This window comes from Pantherophis guttatus, chromosome 1 (genome assembly GCF_059756535.1).
Source record: "Pantherophis guttatus breed Tessera chromosome 1, ASM5975653v1, whole genome shotgun sequence".
NCBI classification, from domain to species: Eukaryota; Metazoa; Chordata; class Lepidosauria; order Squamata; family Colubridae; genus Pantherophis; species Pantherophis guttatus.
In genome coordinates, this window is record NC_142063.1 from 192,135,189 (window position 1) to 192,161,202 (window position 26,014).

Consider the following 26,014-nt stretch of genomic DNA (forward strand, 5'->3'; position numbering starts at 1 on the left):
GGAAATGTGCCCGCCAGGTTTCTGTGCATTCCATCAGCCAAGGGCTCAGGGAAGGGGTGGGGGAGTGGCAGCAATCTTTAGAGAAAGTCTTTGCCCGAGGGAGGCCACTGTTCCTCAGATAGCTGGCTGTGAGTCCCTCCTTGTGAAGTGGGGTCAGGGGATTCAGATGGGCCTACTGATTGCGTACGTGGCTCCCTGCCACGTAACAGCGGTCCTGCCTGAGCTGCTCGACATTATAGCCGGGGTGGCGGTGGAAACCCCCAGACTTATTGTTATGGGGGATTTTAACCTGCCATCTGCTGGTGAGATGTCGGAGACGGTTCGGGAGTTCATGGCTTCCATGACGGCCATGGGCCTGACCCAGGTAGTTCAAGGCCCCACCCACTTGGGGAATCACACTCTGGACTTGATTTTTGTCTCTGATCAGTGGCTGAATGATCTAAGAATAGGGGATATAGACATCAAGCCCTTGTCATGGTCTGATCATTCTCTCCTTCACATGGACTTTCAAGTCACTTCCACCCACCGCAGGGAGACGGAACCAACCAAATGGTTCCGTCCCAGGCGCCTGATGGACCCCGAAAGGTTCCTGATGGAGCTTGGGCCATTTCCTGAGACTCTGGCTCACGACTCGACTGAGGACCTGGTGGTCGCCTGGGACAGGGCGGCTACTGGGGCCTTGGACCGCGTCGTGCCTTTGCGGCCTCTGACCCGATGCCGATCTCGTCTAGCTCCTTGGTTTTCCGAAGAGCTGAGAGAGATGAAGCGTCGGAAAAGATGCCTGGAGAGTGATTGGAGGACAAGCCGATCTGAATCTGACCGAACACAGGTGAGATCTTATATTAAGACCTACCTAGTGGCGATAAGAGTGGCGAAGTCTAGCTACTTCTCCGCTCTTATTGCATCTGCAGAGAACCGCCCAGCTGCGCTGTTTAGGGTGACCTGCTTCCTACTTCAGGTGGGGGTACGGGAAGATCCCTTAAAGGGTCGAGCTGAGGATTTTGTACAATTCCTGCATGATAAAGTCGCTCAGATTCGGGAAGGCCTGGACTCCGATTGGGTAGATCCAGGGGAGGAGACGGGGGCAGGTCTTGAGAGCGTTATCTGGGAAGAGTTTGACTCTGTGGCTCCTGAGGACGTGGACAGGATTCTGGGCAAGCTTAACGCTGCCACATGTTTATTGGACCCGTGTCCCTCCTGGTTGGTACTGGCCTCCCGGGAGGTTACACGAGGCTGGCTCCAGGGGATTATAAATGCTTCTCTGAGTGAGGGTGTCTTTCCCGCCGCCTTGAAAGAGGCGGTTGTGAAGCCCCTCCTCAAGAAGCCTTCCCTGGACCCGGCTATATTATCAAATTATCGTCCAGTCTCCAATCTTCGCTTTGTTGCAAAGGTTGTTGAGAGTGTGGTGGTGCGACAACTACCCCGATACCTGGATGAAGTTGTCTATCTGGATCCGTTCCAGTCGGGCTTCAGGTCACGATACAGCACAGAAACGGCATTGGTCGCATTGGTGGATGATCTCTGGAGGGCTCGGGACAGTGGTTGCTCCTCTATCCTGGTCCTATTAGATCTCTCAGCGGCTTTTGATACCATCGACCATGGTATCTTACTGCACCGGCTGGAGGGGTTAGGAATAGGGGGCACCGTGCTTCGGTGGTTCTCCTCCTTCCTCTCTGACCGTTCGCAGTTTGTGCTGGCAGGGGGGCAGAGGTCGACCTCGAGGCACCTTATTTGTGGGGTGCCGCAAGGGTCAGTCCTCTCACCCCTTCTGTTCAACATTTATGTACAACCGCTAGGTGAGATCATCCGTGGTTTTGGGGTGAGTGTTCATCAGTATGCTGATGACACACAGCTATACATCTCCACCCCAGACCACCCCAATGATGCCCTTGCTGTGATGTCCCATTGCCTGGAGGCCGTGCGGATCTGGATGGGGAGAAACAAGCTCAGACTCAACCCCTCCAAGACCGAGTGGCTGTGGCTTCCGGCGTCCCGGTATAGTCAGCTGGTACCATCACTGACAATAGGGGATGAGATCTTGCTCCCCATAGAGAGGGCCCGCAACTTGGGTGTCCTCCTGGATTCACGGTTATCTTTAGAAGATCATTTGACGGCTGTGGCCAGGGGTGCCTTTTATCAGGTTCGCCTGATCCGCCAGTTGCGTCCCTTTCTGGATCGGGACGCCTTGCGCACGGTCACTCATGCCCTAGTTACCTCCCATATGGACTACTGTAATGCTCTCTACATGGGGCTCCCCTTGAAAAGCATCCGGAGGCTCCAACTGGTCCAGAACGTAGCCGCGTGGGTGATTATGGGCGCAGCTCGTTACGCCCATGTAACACCTCTCCTACGTGAGCTGCACTGGCTCCCGGTGGTCTTCTGGGTGCGATTCATGGTGTTAGTTATCACCTTTAAAGCGCTCCATGGCTTAGGACCTGGGTACCTACGAGACCGTCTTTTGCCACCAATAGCCTCCCACCGACCAGTTCGTTCTCACAGGGAGGGACTACTCAGGGTACCGTCAGTCAAATTATGTCGATTGGCGACTCCCAGGGGGAGGGCCTTCTCTGTGGGGGCTCCAACCCTTTGGAATGAACTGCCCCCGGAGATACGGAATATCCCTGATCTCCGTGCTTTCCGCCGTGCCCTCAAGACCCTGATGTTCCAACAGGCAGGGCTAAACATACAAACATGCGAATGATTTTTTAAATCTAATTCTGGGTTTTATTTAATTGACCAAACTAAGTAACAATTTTAATTAGCAATTTTATGATGTTTGTGTGTCTATATTTTTCTTGACTGTACACCGCCTTGAGTCCTACGGGAGAAAGGCGGTATAGAAATATAATAAATAAATAAATAAATAAATAAATAAATAAATACTCGCCGTATAAGACTACCCCTCTTCCAACGCACACCAAATAAAAATTAAAAAACATCAACTGGCTCACCCACAATGTAAAAGCAACTGTGCTTTTACAGGGGCAAAATGGCCCCTGCAAGAAGCAGGAACCTCACACAGCCACAAAAAGCCCAAAAAAATAACTTTCACACTTTACACACACACAACACAACTGGCTCACCCACAATGTAAAAGCAGCTGTGCTAGACCCCAAATGGCCCCTGCAACAAGCAGGAACCTCACACAGCCACAAAAAGCCCCAAAAAACAACTTTCACACTTTACACAACAAAATTCCACATACAGCTTTGTGAGATTTTGTGTGTTTGTGTAGTTAGAGTGAAACACTACAGAAACACACAAAATCTCAGAAAGCTGCACAAATATTATTTTATTTTATTTTTATATGAAAACTAACTTTAAAACTTCCTAAACTTTAAATGGCTAGGTCTAGAAAAAGAACAACTAAAAAAAACCCCAATTAACTATTTTTTTTAAAGCTCCCAAAGGGGAAAAAAACTTACCCAATAGAACAGGGGTCTCCAACCTTGGCAACTTTAAGACTTGTAGACTTCAACTCCCAGAATTCCTCAGCCAGCTTTGTTTTGCTGGCTGAGGAATTCTGGGAGTTGAAGTCCACAACTCCCTGCCTGCTTGATTGCAGGCAGGGAGTGGCTTGCTGATGGAATAGATTCAGGCAAGCGAAGCAAGGCAAGCGTTGCGACTAACAGCTAAGGTAAGCAAGCTGGAGGGGGAAAACGTTTTTCCTTCTCCATGGCTCTGGCGATCCCAGCTGCGTTGCCTGATTAGCAGGCAACACAGCTGGGATCGTCAGGGCTTGGATCGTCAGAGCCATTTAAGGCTCGTCAGAGCCTTTCGGGCTGGTCTGCCTGGTTACAGGAGAACGACACCCGGCGTATAAGACGACCCCCGACTTTTGAGAAGATTTTCATGTGTTAAAAAGTCATCTTATACACCAGAAAATATGGTAATAACCAAAAGCCAACATGGTTTTGTCAAAAACAGAACATGCCAGACTAATCTTATTGCATTCTTTGACAAAGTGACAAAATTAGTGGACCAGAGGAATGCTGTCGATATAATTTACTTGGACTTCAGTAAGGCTTCTGATAAATTAGACCATAACCTACTACTAGATCAAATAGAAAAATGTGGGTTAGACAGCATCACCACCAGATGGATTCGTAACTGGCTGACCAACCACACTCAACATGTAGTCCTCAATGGAACTGTATCTACATGGAGGGAAGTATGCAGTGGGGTACTCCAAGGCCCAGTATTCTTCAACAACTTCATCAATGATTTGGACGAGGGGATAGATGGGGAACTCATCAAATTTGCAGATGACACCAAGCTAGCAGGAATAGCCAACACTTTGGAAGATAGGCTTAAGATATAGAAGGATCCTGACAGACTTGAACTTTGGTCGCTATCTAACAAAATGAAATTCAATGGTGAAAAAAGGAAGGTTCTACATTTAGGCAAGAAAAACAAAATGCACAGATACAGTATATGTGATACTTTGCTTAATAGTAGCAACTGTGAGAGGGATCTTGGAGTCCTAGTGGACAACCATTTAAATATGAGCCAGCAGTGTGCAGCAGCTGCCAAAAAAGCCAACACAGTTCTAGGCTGCATAAACAAAGGAATAGAATCAAGATCACGTGAAGTGTTAATACCACTTTATAATGTCTTAGTAAGGCCACACTTGGAATACTACATCCAGTTTTGGTCACAACGATGTAAAAAAGATGTGTAGACTCTAGAAAGAGTGCAGAGAAGAGCAACAAAGATGATTAGGACACTGGAGGCTGAAACATATGAAGAATGGTTGCAGGAACTGGGTATGTCTAGTTTAATAAAAAGAAAGACTAGAGGTCGACATGATACACTGTTCCAATATCTCAGGGGCTGCCACAAAGAAGAGGGAGTCAAGCTCTTCTCCAAAGCACCTGAGGGCAGGACAAGAAGCAATGGGTGGAAACTAATCAAAGAGAGAAGCAACCTAGAACTAAAGAGAAATTTCCTGACAGTTAGAACAATTAATCAGTGAAATAATTTGCCTCCAGAAGTTGTGAATGCTCCAACACTGGAAGTTTTAAAGAAGATATTGGATAACCATTTGTCTGAAGTGGTGTAGGGTTTCCTGCCTAAGCAGAGGGTTGGACTAGAAGACCTCTAAGGTCCCTTCCAACTCTGTTATTCTATTCTATTCTATTCTATTCTATTCTATTCTATTCTATTCTATTCTATTCTATTCTATTCTATTCTATTCTATTCTATTCTATTCTATTCTACTCTATTCTAGTCTAGTCTGCTGTCTTCAGGTACTACCATGTCCACTTTCCAGACTACTTTTTCTTTCCTTTCTTATTGACAATTGTTAAATCTGACATGTGCCTGTCTATTTGAATTTTAAAGTCCCAGAGGACATTACCTTCTCCATTTCCTATTACTTTCTCTATTTTATGGTCCCACCAGTTCTTGAATATAATTTATGATGATTATATTTTCTTTATATTGGTTTTATAGTTTTCTGATATGGTGAGACAACTAATCAATATTTGTACCATACTAAGGGTGTTGTACCATAATAAAGATGGACAATGTTGCTCAGAGGAAAATTGTTTGTTGTGATTATCTTCTTTTCCTAATTTATTGCTCTAATCTTTAAAATTGATTGGAACTGGAAATTCTGCTTCTATCCATTTTTGCAGTACGCTTTTAGGAATTGCAGACAAGTACAACAAGTACCCAACATTTGGGTCCCTGAACAATTTAAAATATGTCTTTCCTTTCAGTACTGAAATATTGCACCAGCCCTACTATAATTCTTACTTAATTAGAACTATTGGCTAATTGCCAGGTAACTGAGTAAAAAAATACTTTTTTAAACTGTACAACTCACATCATATGTTTGTTCTTTTGATAACACATCTTTGTACATTTTACTAAATTTTAACATGAACAGAGATTCATTCTTCCTGCTTAGAGGAAATTTAAGATAAAAAATGTAATAAAGATATATGATAAATCTAGACCTTTCTAATGACAATCTCCCAGACTTCACTGAATCATTACAATACCTGGATTTTATTATGCATACGGTTTGATATCGTCTAGGTTAATTTTTGTTGTCATTAAAAGTTCAGATATCTACTATAAGAGGAAATATTTCATTTTTTTCTATCCTAAATCTCCTACTATTCAGATTTACTAGGTGCCTTCTTACTGTCAATTTTGTAAGCAAACAGCTCCAAGGAGAGATGTTATGTTTCTTTTTTCATTTTTGTCATTTTTTGCACTTTTTCAGCTCTGTTATTTTCTTTAGTTGTAGTGGCTAGGAATACACACTCCTTTACAAATAGAATTACACCATATATTTGTATAAAGTCATTACAGATTTTGCAGTTTAATTTTCAGTTCTTTTCACAATAATCATCAGCACAGAATGTGCCACTGTGATGGGATCACAATCTGAGAGGCAATATGATATATTGAATAATGTTCTTCATGATCCACATACAATAGATTGTTTTCTTTTGTATCAAAAGGAAAGTAAAGGAAATAGTCTGCAAATGAATTATTTTTGGAAGGTGGGTGTGCTAATACTCCTTGTTTGTGTTAGAGTAGAATCAAGTTGATTATCTGGCTAGAGTATAGGATGTTGAATTGATTGGGAGTTAGGCTGACAAGTTATGCTTTCTGGCAAGGATGAAAACAAAGAATTCTGATCAGGATGCAAAATGTAGAATGGAGATGTATTATAAAAAAATCAATATGCAAGCTGGTGTCTGAATAATTCCTTTTGTTGTTGTTGTTGTTAGTCACAAAGTTGTGTCCAACCCATCGCGACCCCGTTCCTTCAGGCCTTCCTATCCTCTACCATTCCCTGGAGTCTATTTAATCTCACGCAGACTGCTTCAGTGACTCCATCCAGCCACCTCATTCTCTGTCATCCCCTTCTTCTTTTGCCCTCAATTGTTCCCAGCATTAGGCTCTTCTCCAGTGAGTCCTTCCTTTTCAGAATAGTTCCTACGCCAACATTATTGCATATAGCATACACACTGAGCACCAGTTGGAGTGGGGAGGTTCATATACATGCCTGCTCACAAGAACAACTTCATGGGACTAATAATCTAGCATCATACCCATGTCATTTGCATTCTCCCAGTGAGAGGTATGGAAGATCTAAGTCTAAATTCCTTTTCTTTTCCCTTGATGGCAAATCCTTTTTTTAAAAAAAAAATGCCTACAATTTAGCGATTTCCTTCTTGCTGTTTGTGTTTTGGGGGTTTATTTTATTGCTGATTTAATTGGTGCTGGTTGCCTTGGATAATGTTACTGTATAGGTTTTTTTGTCATGCACTACTTTGTTAACTAAATTGTATCTAAATGTTTGAAAATTAATGTTTATATTTCAGAATACCTATCACAAAGGCTGATCACACCTAAAATTTTAGTTATATAAAAGCAATGTCTTAATGTGCTACATTTATGAACTGTTTCCAATGTTTTTGGACAAAATGTATGTAAAATTATATACAAGCATATACAATCATTACAATCAACAATTAAAAAAACATCATTGTATTCTTACAGTTAATACAATCCACCATAAAACAGCAATTGTGTAGAGCTACAGCACTAATATAAATAAAAAATATTTTTCAGTTATATTAGGCTGATTAAACTATTAGAAATATTATTAAAATTAAACTTTAAATATTTAAATTGTGTTAGTGATTCTCATTTATTCTTTTTCTTGAATATCCATGTTTTCTTTTTCTTAAAAGTTCATGTAAACTATGCTTTTGGTCAAAAAGAGGGGATAATTAAACATATGCAAGATAGATTTGGAAAGTATATTATCACAGTTATTCCAAATCTGCTTTGCAATAATGCTAAGTATATATAGATTTTGATGATGGTTACCAAAAGCCCAAACTTAACTAACACACAAAAGTGTGCATCACCCTGAAGTAAACAACATATCAGCTCAGTTCCTTATGAACAGTGAACTGTCTCAAATCCATGTTATAGAGGTTGGATCAATCTTGCAAACACAACTCAGTATTGAAAAGAGGCCTTCAACTGAAGCAGCCTGGAAAATATATTAGATGTCCATTCTAGCAGAGAGCATTCCCAACAAACTCTATAATATAATATGGCAAGGTATTTAGTGTAATTGCTAAAACTAGCCTTATAGACACAAAATCTATCTGAGAAATAACAAAAAAGCAATAGGAGAAAAATAATACTAGTTAACAAAACATTTTGTCATGTTTGTTATCTAATAATATTTTGGCAGTGATAGGGGATAAAAGGCAGCATATATTCATACTTACAATGTAGTGGAGACCAGTCTTTTACTGTAATAATTTTTCATTTTGAAAACAAATAAAATGAAAACGTTTATTTCATTTGAAGAATCTCTTCTATCTTATATATATTCAGAATATATCAGGATGGAACAAGTTAATTAATTCTAAAGCCTCTGTCTCAAATCTCAATATTATCAATTGAATTCAGTTTCTTTCACTGTAAATCAGTATTGCCAATGGCAAAGGATGAGAGCTGTAGTCCGAATTATTTAAGAGAAACCCTGCATGTGTCCATCTTGTATCTTGCACTCCTTTACAAGCACAATACTACCTCCAATGCCTAGTCTGGTATTGCCAACTGAATTTGGATTTTAATAGTTTGTGCAAAGTTTGTAATAATTCCATTTACTGCATTTTTATTGCACAATATTATCATTTTTAAGCTCCTAGTTGCACACTGGTTAATGCTCCATGGTTTTCTTCCTTCATCAGGATCCAGATACACAGTAGAATCTGAATACAAGAGGAGTTTATTTATCATTGATACATCAGTGTCCTCTTTGTCATATGTTTCAAGGTTAAGCACAACCTGGCCTAAGTTTGTCTACAGTTTACCTTTGGTAATCATTTCTAAAACCTTATAGTATAAAGTAGACTGAAATGTCTGCCTGCCTACCTATCTTTCTTGACAGTTATAACAGTCCATATGAAATTCAATTTAAGCATCACTGAAAAGATTTGTCTTTCTTTGTACCAGGGGTGAAATGCTCCCGGTTTGGACCAGCTCAGGCGAGTAGGTAGCGATGGCGGCGGGCAGTTCGGAGAACCGGTAGCAAAAATCCCTTCCCCCCCAGCCTCCAGCTTGCTTACCTTCACACGCCTGCCTTGCTTTGCCTGCTGTAATCCCTGCAATCCATTGCATCAGCAAGCAACTGAATCTCCCTGCCTGCAATCAAGCTCATTGGTGAGCAGCTCTATCTGCCTGCCTGCCTGCCAGTTTTTTTCCCCCTTTGGGAGCTTTAAAAAAAATAGTTAATTGGGGTTTTTTTAGTTGTTCTTTTTTTAGACCTAGCCATTTAAAGTTTAGGAAGTTTTAAATGTAGCTGCTTTTATATAAAAATAAAAATAAAATAAAATAAAATAATATTTGTGCAGCTTTCTGAGACTTTGTGTGTTTCTGTAGTGTTTCACTCTAACTACACAAACACACAAAATCTCACAAAGCTGTATGTGGAATTTTGTGTGTGTAAAGTGTGAAAGTTGGTTTTTTGGACTTTTTGTGGCTATGTGAGGTTCCTGCTTGTTGCAGGGACCATTTTGCCCCTGCTTTTACATTGTGGGTGAGCCAGTTGTGTTGTGTTGTGTTGTGTGTGTGTAAAGTGTGAAAGTTGGTTTTTTGGGCTTTTTGTGGCTGTGTGAGGTTCCTGCTTGTTGCAGGGACCATTTTGCCCCTGCTTTTACATTGTGGGTGAGCCAGTTGTGTTGTGTTGTGTTGTGTGTGTGTAAAGTGTGAAAGTTGGTTTTTTGGGCTTTTTGTGGCTGTGTGAGGTTCCTGCTTGTTGCAGGGGCCATTTTGGGTCTAGCACAGCTGCTTTTACATTGTGGGTGAGCCAGTTGTGTTGTGTTGTGTTTTGTAGGTTAAAAAAGGGCAAAGAAGTGATGTCGAATTGGCCATGCCCACCTGACCAACAAGCCACGCCCACCCAGTCACCTGACCAACAAGCCATGCCCAATAATTAAGCCACACCCACAGAACCGGTAGCGAAAATTTTTAGATTTCACCCCTGCTTTATACTAAATCCCTATCTTTTTATTAACATCCATTTCTCCAATTATGATACAATTATGATACTTGCAAAATCATGAAAGGCTGTACCTTAAAATCGAAGTTTGAGAGTTTTTCAAGTCTTTTGTTTATATCCAGAGAATTTGGGTTTTTTGAGAGTTGAATGAAACAGAGTTTGCTTTGTTCCCAAAATGAAAAGATCATAAAAGTATCAGTAAGCACAGCTGGAAGAAAAAACAACAACATTTTAATACTTATCACTGACAACAAAATAAATTGCTGAAATCTCCACTGGAATATTGGAAAATAAAAACACATTTTCAGCACTATGCATGACTTCTATGATGTACTGATATAAGTGTTTCTCCTACTGTGTCTTTTTGAAAATGGTAAGTAAAGCCTTGGAAGCAGATGTAATAAAATGGAACAAATTATGATATATTTTAAAGATACGGTATTTTACAATATCTCTTCTATTGGTTATTTTCTTTTAAAGTTCTTTCAGATAGTAATCTCTTCTGCAGTGGTTGACACTGGATGAATGAAAATATTGGGGGTACACTGGAGTGAAGCATAAATATTAAAAAAGTACCAAATGAAAGGGCAGTCATTACTGTGGCTTAACTGATTTCTTGCAGTTGTTATGCCTTAAGAAAGAGAAATGGGTGATAATGTTTGTTTGGTGCAAGCATTTTTTTTTATTCTGAAATGAAAACTTACATGAAAATGAATGAAACCAATTAGCTCTGCAGGCATCTGAATAAAACTACCAATACACTGTTTTTTGCTGGGGAGGGGGTGGGGCGGGATGGTGATGACACTGTAATGAGTATCTGCTACTCCTGCATTATGGCTTATAAAAATACAATAAAGACATTTACTATAAGAAAAAAGTAATAAAAGGGCAAAATAATTAAAAAATTACATCAAAGATCCCATAAAACCAGAGCCCAAAATAACTCTCCCCAAGCAAATTAACATTTAAAAATAAAAGCTCTGCTTTCTTAATTTGTGTTAATCTTTTAGTAACTTTTAGCTATCTTTTCACACAATTAGCTAGCAATATTATGTTTTCTACTATATTAGGAGGAGGGGTAAAAACTAATAACAGATTTCAGATAGATAATCTTTTGGAATGCCTCAAAAGTGAATTATTTATTTATTTAACATGTGGCACATCAAGAAAGGATATGAGAAACTATAATAATAGAATCTTGCAGGAGTTTCTGTTCTACCTTTCTGCCTCTTATACCTTACTGAGTCAGGGAGGAGTCAGTTCGAGCCTATTCTTAACATTATCTTCCTTTCCAGAACTTAAGGAATGCTTGTGTCCTTGTTTCTGAAAGGAACTTCAAGATCATCTCCATGGCTCTCTATACCAACTCAACATGTTTATCAGCTTCTACATGGCTCCTCTGGCTATCAGACTGCTGAGGTGGCTTGACTATTAGTTAAAGAGATCTAATCTGCTGATTTCAGAAACCCACCATTCAACTTCCAATTGAATTCCAACATCCTTCACAATGTATCATTCATTTGCTCCTCCTCCTTCAAATATTTTAAATATCCCTCTTTATCATGATTAAGATGGTCTAATACAGCAACTATCTTATTTCCTTGAGCCAGCTTCTTTGTATCCATGACTGATAAAGAAGTGATTAAAAAAATGGTCCACAGATTTTTTTGATGGCTGCAGAATTATAATTACATTCCAAACTCCAGATATCCCTTAAATACTACTTCCACATCTAATCAAATTGTGTGCATATAATTTACCTCTCAAGCCCCTTTTGCCTATAGAAAGCACAAGAGCAATGCCATCATAATTAACAAAGAAGTAAAACTATGTATAATTCCAAGCTGATGAAGCAGTCTTAAGAAGAGACAGCCAAATGTCATTAGGTCTGGCATTGACAAATACCCTTTTCAGAGGAAATTTTAGTTATGAACTCTTACCTTCTGGCTAAAAGTTCTAACTGTTCCTAGCCAAAAGTTAATTGATTTGAAACAAGCCTTGTCACTATTATACTATGATGTAGCATTAAACCTGTTTCAATATCCAGTTCCCAAGCTTGGAACCCTGAGAAGCCAATCCAACAATCCTAACTTGCAAACATCAGAACATCTGCAGCTCACTAAAGATAAATTTCATCCTGATTCCTCTCTTTAGCCTCACACTCCAACTACTATCAAAGTAACTGATATCATGGTGAATTGAAATATGAGAGGATTCCACTTTAAAGCAGTCCTTAAAGGAGTGCAAAAGCAATGAAAACACTACTATGTTGACAATGTTGATTCTCCACCAAACTGAGTTATATCCCAAGCCTCTAAGAATAAATTCACTCCTTAGAAACATGCCCTAAAACCCTAATCTGAGCTTTAGAATCCATGAGGTCAATCCAGTCCCAAGAGATTTAGCTTCATCTGCTTCTATCACAAGGACCCATTTTGAGACAATCTTGAAGGTAATTCTTGCTGAGTGACTTTGGGTTACTCCAGAAGATGTGTGATTCAGTTCATAGAATATAATAGGCTGATCTTCTAAGAAAACCCATACTTTTACTGCTTATTAAAGAATTTTAACACTGCTTTTTTGCTGTTTATAACTGTTCCCTTGACTGGTCTACTGTATATCACACACATTCCTTGTACAATTGGAAAATGGTAACTTTGCTGAGCTGGGTGAGCAGGCTCTTGTAGAACTTCCGACTGGGTTCTCTGCTGCTGGTCTGCCTATTTGATCTTATTGATAATTCTTTTTACATATCTCAACAGTGGCGTTAATCATAACAATTTCAATAAAAAGAAAGAAATACAGCAGAGCTAACATTTGACCAGTCAGCTTATTAAACATTATAAATGAATTCTATGGCCTTAATGAGAAACTCACTGAGTGATACAAGGGGAGGTGCCAGCTGAAAGGCATGTTGGCTTTAGGGCTGGGTAATCAACATTAGATCAATGCATTATTTTACATAATCTGGCAGAGAAATACACTAATTTACTGCAATGAATTCTCTGTGCTATGTTCACTGACCTGAAGGCAGCTTCTAACTTGGTCTCCAGGAAGAGGCTATGGCAAAAACTAGCAGCCACATTCAGAGGTTTCTGACTACTCCAGCACACCAGGGTCCCGCATGGGAATATCTACATGCAAATTCAATGTGCTACCATAGGTGGTTTCTCTGCAGTAATCCTCACTTTAAACAGAATCAAATATTCTAAAGGGAATCAAACAGTATCCTTATTCTCCTATTTAATTTTCACACCAATTCCACAGTTTTGGCATTTTCTAAAAGTAAATTTCAACCTCCTATATTAACTGATATCCATCATTTTTTTATTGATGCTACTGTCCTTTCCCATATTCTGTGCAACATATTGCCATAATGAAAAAGTAGAAATTATTTAAAAAACAAAAACAGTTTTCTTTAATAAATGGCATGCTGACCATAACCAGGAAATCAATGGCATTCCAATTGAAATTCAGTTTTTTAGACTTTACTTCATCTAATACTGCTTGGAAGCAACAAAACCTGTGAAACTGTATCTTGTGCTCTAAAATTTTCCAATACAGTAATTAACTTCCTAGTTTTTATGTTAATAATTTCATTTCTGTAAGATGTCAAATTAAAAGATGCTGAGCTTCCTGCTGTATGAAGTACAACTTCATACAATATGTAGAAGGATGCCAACATTTAGCATTTGTCACTACTATAACTCCTGATACTCTATTATCCTAATTCCTTATTTCATTTTATTATTGTATTATTTTATTTTCCATTTAGGCTGTTTCATTGCAAATTAATTAGCTAAGTAAATCTCAGTATACTAGAAGCATTACAGCCAATGTTTTTATTTCAAATATGAAATTGTTTAAACAGCAATATCTTAGGCCAAGCCTCTATGGTAGTGGTTTAGAGTTTATTGTATATTAATGTTGATGTTTATCACAGTTGCCTTTATAGGTTTTTTACTCTGTCTTGAGGTTATTTTGGATTATGTTTTTATATATTATAGCTAAGTAAAACAATAAGTCTTTAATACCATTTTTTAGCATTGTGGTATTCAAACTGAATGTTTAGACCGCCAGTAATAATAAAAATTATTCACTTAAATGCAGACCTTTGTTAATAAAAGCTGCCTAGACTTACAATAATGTGAAGTATAGACAACTATAAGTTAAAAATATCATTTTAAAAATATCATTTCTGTGAATCCTAAATTTATTAGGTTACTATATCTTCTCAGGTGCTGTAACTTACTGAATAAATATATTTAAATCCTTTCAAATCTGTAGAACTGAAATAATAGTTTGCTTCCTCCTATAAGACTATTGTTTCTTTAATTAAGGATTAATTAAAATTAAATTCTTTAATTTTTTTTCATTTTATGTAATTATGTGAATTCTTCCTCTCTAGCAGGTTCCTTTTTTCATACAAAAATATTGCAAATGACTTCAGGTGGAATAAAGGATACATGGTAGGATAGAAAAGATGGGCAAGGAATCCTCTTCTTTGTAGCATTTGTCTATTCAAAATGCCCTCCACACCTGCATTTCTCTCACAAACAATAGATATGGTGACCTTTCTTGTAACTGCCATGGGAAAAAGAACAGTTGAGGAGAGGGGGAAACCATATTCTTAATCTTAAAATACCTGTTATATGATTAAAAGTCCTTAGACCAGAGGGAGAATGCCTATAGAACTATCTGCACCATGTAGTTTCGCCTTCGATGTGATTATTGAAAATGGTGAATGGATTTAGAAATTAGTTTGAACAGAGATCTCATATGTAAATTAACAGTGTCTGAGTCTTTTAACTGCTATTTTATTTTATTTGGATATACATAAGCAATTGATTAATAAAATATATATCATTTTCTTCTATCTATGAGTAATAGCTTGTTATTCAATCATTAGTGGTTTCTCATTTCTCTTAGTTTCTCCAGTATCTCTGCATTATATAATACCAAACTGAATTTATCTGAATCAACTCAATTCAATCCCTTACCATTTACTTTCACTGGGATATAACAGTAAAATATTCACCTCAATCAACGGAGAATGCAGACTACCTTTTCCACAGTAAAACATTTATAGAGTCATATTGGAGAGAAAGCTTGTCAGAATTAAACGCTTGGAATTAATTAATCCAACACTTCTGTAAATTTTAAATAATCAAATTAGTATTTTAGCATATATTCCTGTGCTTGCAATTTGAAATTTCCAAGCCGATTAGGTTGTTCAAGTGTGCACTTTTCCTCATGTAGCATCCAAGACTGGAATCCTATGAAAATTGTATCACAACAAAAAGCTCTCTGACTTTTATTCAAGATAGCACTGTTGTTAGACAGAGATCAACATTCTGAAATCGCATGTAGTATTTATATAGTGATATCCTTCTAATTATTACTTTAATTGAAGCTGGGAGAATTAGAAATAGGTAGATTATTTTCTGTTCTAAACATCTGAGAGAACTCATTTATTGTTTGTTTGGGTAGTGCCCAAGTTAAGTTTTACCACCATCTTTCCCTATTATGGCAATAATTTCATCAACTACCAAGAATAACAAAGTAACGGAGTTGGAAGACTTGGAAGTCTTATAGTCTAACCCTCTGCACAAGCAGAAGACCCTATACCCTTTCTGGACAAATGACTGTCCAATCTCTTCATAAAAAACTATAGTCATGACAACTTTCTTTAAAAAGTTGTCATGACTATTATTTGGAAGAAGGATATTCAAGCCATTAAAGATTAGGGCTGGGATGGCGAACCTGTGGCATGCGTGCCACAGGTGGCACGCGGAATCATATTTATGGGCACACGAGCGTTGCCCTAGCTGAGCTCCAGCACGCATGTGAGCACTGGCTAGCTGATTTTTGGGCCTTCTGAGACACCAGAAGTCGGCAAACGGAACTGTTTCCGGCCTCCAGAGGGCCTCTGGGGAGGGGAAGGCTGTTTTTGCTCTCCCTAGGCTCCTAGAAAGCCTCTGGAGCCTTGGGAGGGCGAAAAACAGGCCTACCGGGCCCACCGGGCCATCACATGACAAAAGCAGGGGGAGCACGGGGGAAGTTGCATGCACATGCACGGGGGGTCAGGGCTCATAGAATTATGGGTGTGGACATGCACGTGCACGACCACCCTGCACTCCCCCCGCTTTTGGCACACGATGGCAAAAAAGTTAGCCATCACTGAATTAGGGTGTGCAAGTCTTTTAAAGGTTGTGTTTTGGAAAGATCCAAAATGAAGCCCTTCTTCAAACTGACTGTTTCAGAAGCTGCTCCTGGCTGTCTCCATGTGTGTAGGCATGCACCTCTTTGAAAAGATTTATGCAGAATTATTAGTGATACCAATGAGGCTGAATATACAATATTTAAATTAGAAGATGGTAGAAAGTTGGAACTGATTTACTGAAAAATAGAAGCAAAATAATATTTCTTAAATCTAGGTTTGGTTGACATAATTTATGTTTGATTAGAATGCAAGAGCAAGCAGCAAAAGGCCAACCAATTCTTTTTATGACAATGGTATTAGTCTTTTCCAGGAGATTATCAGCTAAATATTGAAAGGGCTTCCACATTTTAGCTTCTCCTTTTGGTACACTTCCTTTTATGCTTCCTGTCAGTGGCTACATAACAAATATCACCCTTGAAACTGGATCTTAAAACAATAAAATTAAAACCCTACCCAATAATATCCATGTTGCTAGTCAGTGCATGAAGATGAAACCTCTGACAGAGTTTGCAGAAGTGAATCTATATAGAAATTAGAAAGAATAGACTATGGCCATGTATTGTGCAGTTCTCAAGATTTGCTGCCAAAAATAACTTATTCCAAAGGCATGATCTATGAAGAACTACAGTTAGGTCCAGAAATATTGGGACATCGACACAATTCTAACATCTTTGGCTCTATACACCACCACAATGGAGTTGGAATGAAACAAACACAATGTGCTTTAACTGCAGACTATCAGCTTTAATTTAAGGGTATGTACATCCAACTCAGGTGAACAGTGTAGGACTTACAGCAGTTTGCATATGTGCCTCCCACTTGTTAAGGGACCAAAAGTAATGGGACAGAATAATTATCATAAATCTTAATACTTGGTTGCAAATCCTTTGCAGTCAATCACAGCCTGAAGTCTGGAACGCATAGACATCACCAGACGCTGGGTTTCATCCCTGGTGATGCTCTGCCAGGCCTCTACTGCAACTGTCTTCAGTTCCTGCTTGTTCTTGGGGCATTTTCCCTTCAGTTTTGTCTTCAGCAAGTGAAATGCATGCTCAATGGGATTCAGGTCAGGTGATTGACTTGCCATTGCATAACATTCCACTTTTGTCCGTTCAAAAACTCTTTGGTGCTTTTGCAATATGCTTTGGGTCATTGTCCATCTGCACTGTGAAGCGCTGTCCAATGAGTTCTGCAGCATTTGGCTAATGTGAGCAGATAATATTGCCCGAAACACTTCAGAATTCATCCTGCTGCTTTTGTCAGCAGTCACATCATCAATAAATACAAGAGAACCAGTTCCATTGGCAGCCATACATGCCCACGCCATGACACTACCACCACCATGCTTCACTGATGAGGTGGTATGCTTAGGATCATGAGCAGTTCCTTTCCTTCTCCATACTCTTCTCTTCCCATCACTCTGGTACAAGTTGATCTTGGTCTCATCTGTCCATAGGATCTTGTTCCAGAACTGTGAAGGCTTTGTTAGATGTTGTTTGGCAAACTCTAATCTGGCCTTCCTGTTTTTGAGGCTCACCAATGGGTTACATCTTGTGGTGAACCCTCTGTATTCACTCTGGTGAAGTCTTCTCTTGATTGTTGACTTTGACACACATACACCTACCTCCTGGAGAGTGTTCTTGATCTGGCCAACTGTTGTGAAGGGTGTTTTCTACACCAGGGAAAGAATTCTTCGGTCATCCACCACACTTGTTTTCCGCAGTCTCCCGGGTCTTTTGGTGTTGCTGAGCTCACTGGTGCATTCCTTCTTTTTGAGAATGTTTCAAACAGTTATTTTGGCCACGCCTAATGTTCTTGCTATCTCTCTGATGGGTTTGTTTTGTTTCTTCAGCCTAATAATGGCTTGCTTCACTGATAGTGACAGCTCTTTGGATCTCATCTTGAGAGTTGACAGCAACAGATTCCAAATGCAAATAGCACACTTGAAATGAACTCTGGGCCTTTTATCTGCACATTGTAATTGGGGTAATGAGGGAATATCACACACCTGGCCATGGAACAGCTGAGAAGCCAATTGTCCCATTACTTTTGGTACCTTAACAAGTGGGAGGCACATATACAAACTGCTGTAAGTCCTACACCATTCACCTGAGTTGGATGTACATACCCTCAAATTAAAGCTGACAGTCTGCAGTTAAAGCACATTGTGTTTGTTTCATTCCAACTCCATTGTGGTGGTGTATAGAGCCAAAGATGTTAGAATTGTGTCGATGTCCCAATATTTCTGGACCTGACTGTATATTACATTTATCCCAGATAACACTAAAACGTCCAACAATGTAGACAAAAGTTTAATATGATAAAAAATACAGTTCAAGAGAATAATAATCTTCAGTATTTCATTACATTTCCAGTAATTTTTGTTTTAAAATTAGAAGATAGCTCTCAGAAGCCATTTTATACTTATGATAATACCTCAAGTTCCTGCTTAGGTTGCTTTAGGGAAAAATCAGTACGTTACCATGTTCTATTGTATTGCCTACTTATGTGCATGTTTCTAGGTCCCCCCCTCCATTTCTAGATACTAATTAAGCATCTGCATTTTTTTGAGACTTCCGGTCTGGCTTCCGTCGCCACCAGACGGTCCTCCGTGACCGCCAGCCCCGTTGCCTGTAAAGAGCCGCCTTTACATCTGAAAGGCGGCTCGAAAAACTCCATTTCCTGATGGAAATGTGAGCCAGAGCAGGCGAGGGCAGGTAGAGCCCTCTGCGAAGTCCCCAGAGTTTTTTTTTTTACTCTTGGGGACGAGCAGAGCGGGGCTCCCTATTTTCGCTCACTGCTGCTCCGGGCTTCGGGAGGACTCTGCCTTTTTGCAGAGCTAGGCGCCGGGACCGGACCAACTAATAAAATAACAGATGGTTCAGTTAAAGAGAGCGAGATTTGTACCTGGGACCCTAAACCGCAAGTATTTTTAATGATTTTACAAGTGTTTCTGACTGAACGGAAAAAATAAGTTTAAAATGGCGACTGCTGAGGCTTGAGAAGAAAGCCGAAAGTGAAAGTCCTTCCGTAATAAGCTACAAAGTAGCGAAATATACAGTGCCGGCTAGACTAGAAGGAAAATATCCATTTTAAGTTTCTTTTTTTTTGGAGATCTGTATTTGATCTTGTTTGGGGAGAAGTTTTCTTTAAAAAAAAAGAGCTTTTTTGTGTGGCAGGATGGCTGACAAACAAGCAGTGGGGGGGGGGTGTTCCCCCATCCACAATTAGCTGAACAAGCTCTGAGCCTACAGACTCTGCAGAATGGTTTTAATTTAAAAGAATTTCTTCAGGAGGAAATGGCAAAATATCATGAGACTATGAACCAGAAATTTGAGAAATTAAGGCAGGAAATTAAAGAAATGATACAACTAAAGTATGATAATCTGCAACGAAAGATTGTAACAGTGACTAATGCTTTTTCAGAAGTTGTTATAAAGATGGATACAAATATCAAATTATTAGAGTCTAAAATGGAGGAAGTTGATGATAAGATTTATAATTTGGACAATAAAATACAAAGAATTGAAAATGATTTGATAAATATTCAAGACAATAGTTTAGAAGTAAAGTCTAAAAAGGAAGCTGGTCACGAGACTTACAATGCAGAAGATATAAAGCAAGGGATTGAAAGAGAAGTTGTAATGATGCAATACAGGCTCATGGAATTTGCGGTCAGAATGAGAGAATTACAGGAAAATAATAGAGATGATCTAAGAAAAATATCTGCTCAAGTTCTGGCTGGGATTTTAAAGGTTCATCCTGAGGAGGTATCTTGTAAGATTGACAAGGCCTATAGAGTAAATTCTTGGATTGCAAAGCAAAGGCAACTGCCTAGAGATGTGGTGATTTACTTCACAGATAAAGAAATAAGAAATGATATTGTGCAAAAATCCTTTAATTCTACTCCACAATTGTATGGAAGAAAGATCTGGATATATAAAGAATTGCCGCCTAAGATGTTAAAAGATAGAAAGAAATTTGGACTTTTGGTGACTGAGCTAAAAAAACAAAATATTTCATTCAGGTGAGATGTTCCAGTTGGTATAATATTGAGATATCAAGGAGAAAGATATCAGCTAAATACTGTTGAAAAAGCGGAAGAATTTTACTACAAGGTCCTCAAAAAGCAAAATCAACAAGAGATAGAAATTCAAGAAAAGCAGAAGGAGGTGGAAGTAATGAAGAAACAACAAGTTACAGAGGTCTCTACAGATGAGCCGCTTTTGGATTCTCTTTCAGAGGTCTCAGCTGGACCATTTAATACAAGAGAGGCGGCTCGGGATTCTAATGTAATGACTTATCAAGTCACAAGCCAGCATGGAAATCAATCAGTTGATATACAATTTATAGAACCAGAATGGAGATTTAAGCCACAAAAGCGAAACCAACAAGATCAAGTTATAGATCAGCTTGAAAACCAAATAGTTGATACACAATCTACAGAAAGGAATTCAGGATGGAGATCCAACCCACAAAAAGTTAAGAAAAGAAGAAGCAGGTCTCACAAAAACAAAAACTTTTAAACTAAACAACAGTGTAATGCCAGTTATTTAAGAGATGATTGAATACATGAAAAGATAGCTGAGGCAAAGTATTGGTTTATATTATCCTGAGGAGAGTGACAGACTTCTGCAGTGCTGTACTTTTGGGATGTGAAAAGGGCCTTAAACTGAATGGATTGGAACTATCTTTTTTTAGATTCTTTGATAAATATATTATGTTTATGCTAAGTTACAAGGCAAGAGAGTTATGGGATTGAGGCACGCAGAAGATCTGGTTGTTACCCTATTACGCTGGTTGGAATTAATAATTTGGATAAAAGACATCTCTACAGACACTATATGGAATACAAATACAAAGTCACTCGGGTGGTTGTTGTTGTTTTTTTTATTATGAAGATATTTGCTATTGACGGGGTAGATGGTAATTGAAGATACCGAACATACTGTTGGAATTAGGATGTGATGTTACCCTAATATGGGTGATGGAGTTTATAATCTAGTTGAAAGACATTACAGAAGATATTATACGGATTACAAGCCTAAAGTCTTTTTAAGAGGATTTTATTTACATAAGGGAATATTTTTTAGTGGAGTGGGCAGAAGAATAAAGATATTAAGAATTATTAAGTATGGTAGTCTTGTAGGAAAGTGGGTGGAGACAGGTTAGTTTATTGATTGTTTAGTTTAAGAAAAGGGATATTATGTTTAGATATGAATATATGTAAAAGATTTGAGTTAAGAGATATAACGAGGGGGGTGAAGGAAATGGGTAGACTATGAACTGAATAAATGTTAAATTAGGATTTATTATATAGTTTTATAGCGGGAGGTTGTTTTTAAATGATAGATTAATATACATAAAAGATTTGATTTATTATTATGCTAAATTAGGAGTTATTATATAATGTTATAGTAGAAAGTTATTTTGAAAAGTATAGTATAAGGGGGATATGATAATCTTATTAGAAAGAAAGGGTCAGCATATGGTGATGGAGTAAGGGGATGGTAAAGTATTATATAATCTGTTATGAATTTGGGTTTTATTATGAAGAAGTCACAGGGGGAGGGGAGGGTAAGGGGGGGTTAGGGAGGAGGGGGGAAAAAGGGGGAAAAATTTTGTATTTGAAAAATAAGCATCTGCATTTTTTGTCTGTTTTTTTAACCTCCTCCCTGCTCTTTTATTATTATTATTATTATTATTTTAATGTTCACCTTAGTTTAAGATCCATATATTTTAACAGATTAATTTGGAGAATTTGACCCTTAGATTCCAATTTGTTCCTGTAACTGTTCTGTTCACACTGCATTTATATAGGGCTGCCAAGATTCTGATATTAGATTTTGAATTAATGTTCAATTAACCTTAACTCAAAACAGATAGGATCCAGCAGCTATAATTTGTTTGGACAGAAAAAATACTTTAATATGGTTGCTTGTAAACTTTCAAGCAGGTTCCTACTATATTGGCTTATTTTACTTTTAAACTTTTTATTTAATCTCTCAATCATATCATTATTATGGTATGCCCTAATCTTGATTAAATTTATACCATAGTACATATCAGAAATGCCATTTAATCTGACTTTAGAACTTTTTCCTTGTAGAAATCTTTCCTTGTAAGATTTTTCTATAAGTAGATATTCTGTTTTATATCAATGCCAAACATAATTTCTAATCTCATTTCATTAATATGGAAGCTTGATAGCCAGTCTGGTTATTCCATAAATCAAATAAATCAGACTTGATGCTTCTGGGTCATAAAAAGTATAGGAGTTAATGTTTTAGGTTAATTCATTTATTGTGGTATAAAGATTCTTTGAAACACTGTGAATAACTCCCCTATACTAAGACAAATGAAAGAAAATGTAAACAAAAAGTTCAAAATTATTTGGTATTGGCTAGGAAAATGGAATCAAGATGAATTTAACTCCAAGACTAAATTCAACATGAGATGAATTACTTGACCTTAGTGAAATACTGACAAATATTTTTTTTTAATAAAAAAGTTTTTATTTTCTAATCAAACAAGTATACAATATAAACAATCATTCAAACTATCATCAAGAAAAAGAAAAAGAAAATCAATCCTTGGTAAACTCAATCTTCAACGCCCCCTCACCACCCCCCACCCCCGACTTCCCAGAACAGAAAACAGGGCATAGGTTCCACCAAACATTCACTAAAATAAACTAGCTAACTGTAAGATTTAATAACTCCCAATACCCCTTAACTCCCCTTTTACAATTTCATCAACCTCTCTTTTTATAAACTCAAAGTAGCGTATAATCCAATAACTCTAAGAGTTTTAAAGCCATTAACAAATATTAAACATTCAAACCTTAAAAATTCTCTTAATATATCAGTAAAGTATTCAATTCATTTGCAAAAACATTTTCCCCCTCCTACTTTTCTCAAAGTTCAAATATTTTAAAATCTCATAACAAAAAATAAACCTTAGATATTCAGTAGTTAAATTTCTACATTTTTTAAGGTTCCTAAATTTTCCCCCTTCTTTATTCCTCCCTCCAACTTTTAGAATTTTAAAAGATAATCATCAACATAATTAACCATTAATACATAAACTAGAAAATCAAAAAGGATTAATCTTACATTCAACCATTAATGCATCATATTTAAAAATCAATATTTAACTTTATACTTTTTCCCCCTCAGTAGTTATAACACCTAAAACATAATCATTTTTAACCATGAGTAAGTTCCTAAATTTTCCCCCTTCATTATTCCTCCCTCCAACTTTTAGAATTTTAAAAGATAATCATCAATATAATTAACCATGAATACATAAACTAGAAAACCAAAAAGGATTAATCTTACATTCAACCATTAATGCATCATATTTAAAAATCAATATTTAACTTTATTCTTTTTCCCCCTCAGTAGTTATAACACCTAAAACATAATCATTTTTAACCATGAGTAGAACAACTGCAAAGCCAAAAGAAAAGGTTAATCTTCCATTCTTGCTTTCTTTTTATATTTTTTCCAGTCTTTCTGCATCCCTCCTACTTCTATTTTGAGGAGGTTTTTCATTTTAATTTGAGGTTGATGTAACTGCGAAGATTGTCCCCTTTTTAAGAAAATTTCCTCTGATTTAGAGCCCCCAAATCGCCTCTTCTTGCTTATATAAATCAGTTCATTCCTTCGTCTGTAGGACCAAAGTTTGTCAAGAGTTTGTGAAAAAAAGTTCAGTTGTTTCTTTTTTATTAAATGTATAAATGCCACTGGCAAATCTCCTTCATCTTCTAAAACTTCGAAAGTCTGATCATATACTACTTTTTTCCAAACCAAGTCGTAATTTTGAAAGATTCTATCAATTTTTTCAAAAAGAGCAGAGAATAAGCTCGAAAATTCTTGAGAAGATTCTTCCACCTTCTCTGCTGCAATCAGAATATCTCCTGAGTTGTCATCATGCTCCGTACTTATTTTTGTCTCCTCAGTCATTTCTGTTGTTATCCCTTTAAGAATTGCTATTTGATTACTTATAGCTGCAGTATGATTATTCATGGCTTCTTTTATAAATTCTGTAAATTCTGCATCAAAATCCTTATAGTTCTGTAAATCAGACAACTGTTCCATTTCTGACACCTCCAAATAACTTCCAGCACTTTCAGGATCTTCTTTCTTAGAAGCCATTTTATTTTTAAAAAAGATTTTCTTTCTTCCCACAACCATAAAATCATAAAGTCAAAGCCATCCTTTTGAGCAGCTTTCAGCAATTTCTTTATAAATTACCAAACGAAATAATCTTTTCCCAAACCGCTCTTCAAAATCTATTCCAACAACTTAAAGCCAGTCTCTGAGCACGAGTCTATTAGCGAAGACTTTCCTTTCTAACTTTCACTTTTAAAATCGCAACAAAGAAACGCCATCTTTACTTCCAGCTCAGAAAAACCAATTAGAAACATTGTATCCCCGGAGTTAAGTGTTATACTTGCAAAAAGCTTGTCCTCCTGCTTCTGTTCCGCCTGCTTTTTTGAAATCATTTAATCTTCTGTTTGACAGCAGAAATTGGACGCAACGCCTAGCTCTGTAAAAAAAACAGAGTCCCCCCGGATCCGGAGCTTCAGTGGGCTGAACGGGGAGCTCTCACCCTCCTAACCCCTGGAATTAATCCAGGGGTTTTCGGGGAGCTCTACCCTCACCCACCTGCTCTCCTCCCCTTCTTTTCCCGAAGGGGAGATTTTCAAGCCGTTTGACAGCTGATTAACGCTGTCAGAACGGCTCAACGGGATCGCGGGGGCGGCGGTCTAAAAAGACCGTCAATGGCGCTGCGGAGCCAACCCGGAAGTCCAATACTGACAAATATTGACATCCATTGTACTTATAAAAATATTATTGGATTGAAATTATAATTTTTTACCATGAAAATATTACATTATGGAATAAAATCAACTAAAAATGAGCAGATGAATCCTTTTTTCATGGTATGCTGGACCTTTCATAATATTCTTATTTTCAACCAACTAATTTTGATAATTTCCCCGTGAATTCTTGCAAATACATTCGATTCTAGAACATGCTATTTGATTAGTCCTGATGCCATTGCTTCTTGCTGGAAATGAAAAAAATGGTTAGAAGATTTGGAGAAATCAGTTAAAGCTCTTTTAAGAAATTAATGGAAGTTGATGAAGGTGATACAAGTAAATTTATTTAGTCTTTGGAATTATGTCCACAATAGTGGAAGTTTGCCTTAAAAGCTAAAGGTCACTGTTAAACATCTTCATGTAACTGTTTTTTGAAAAATCACGTTATGTGAGTCAACTGTCAACAGATTACAAATGGAAAAGAGTCATTGCTCTTTACTAGAAAACTTGTTTTGAATGTAGAAGGACTTGAATTCAATCTATGATATTTATTTAATAGATGTCAGATAATATGGCTGAACATACTCTGTGAGTAGATTATATTCATACTTTTGCCTACTAAAATATAATGCACTCAAATATGAAAAGTTACTTGTGCTAAAACTTTAATGCTTTTGGGGAAAATTACAAGCTGACCTGAGTTTTTTTTTAAAAAATGAATATAACAGCTGATAAAAAATGGTTTTTTTTCCTAAAGTGGTTTTGTCCTGAGGGTAGTAGCTGTAGAGTTTCATGCAATTACTTCCAATGTTTTCAAGTCCCCAGTGGTAATAATTGGTCTACCTGTCGACATACTATTTCTCCTCTTCCGCTTTAAATGCAGGCAGCCGAATTGCATGCACATAGGTATAAT

The 26,014-nt window shown here is 37.7% G+C and overlaps 1 protein-coding gene across 13 annotated transcripts in view; it reads right to left on the reverse strand.

The window, feature by feature from the left end:
* Nucleotides 1–26,014, reverse strand: part of WDPCP (WD repeat containing planar cell polarity effector) — a 201,271-nt gene that overhangs the window by 111,504 nt on the left and 63,753 nt on the right. For all 13 annotated transcript variants that reach the window (XM_034432467.3, XM_034432462.3, XM_087886501.1 and 10 more), the window contains one exon: nt 10,123–10,256. In XM_034432467.3, the coding sequence (XP_034288358.2) occupies nt 10,123–10,256 (134 nt within the window). The remainder of the gene's footprint in view (nt 1–10,122; nt 10,257–26,014) is intronic.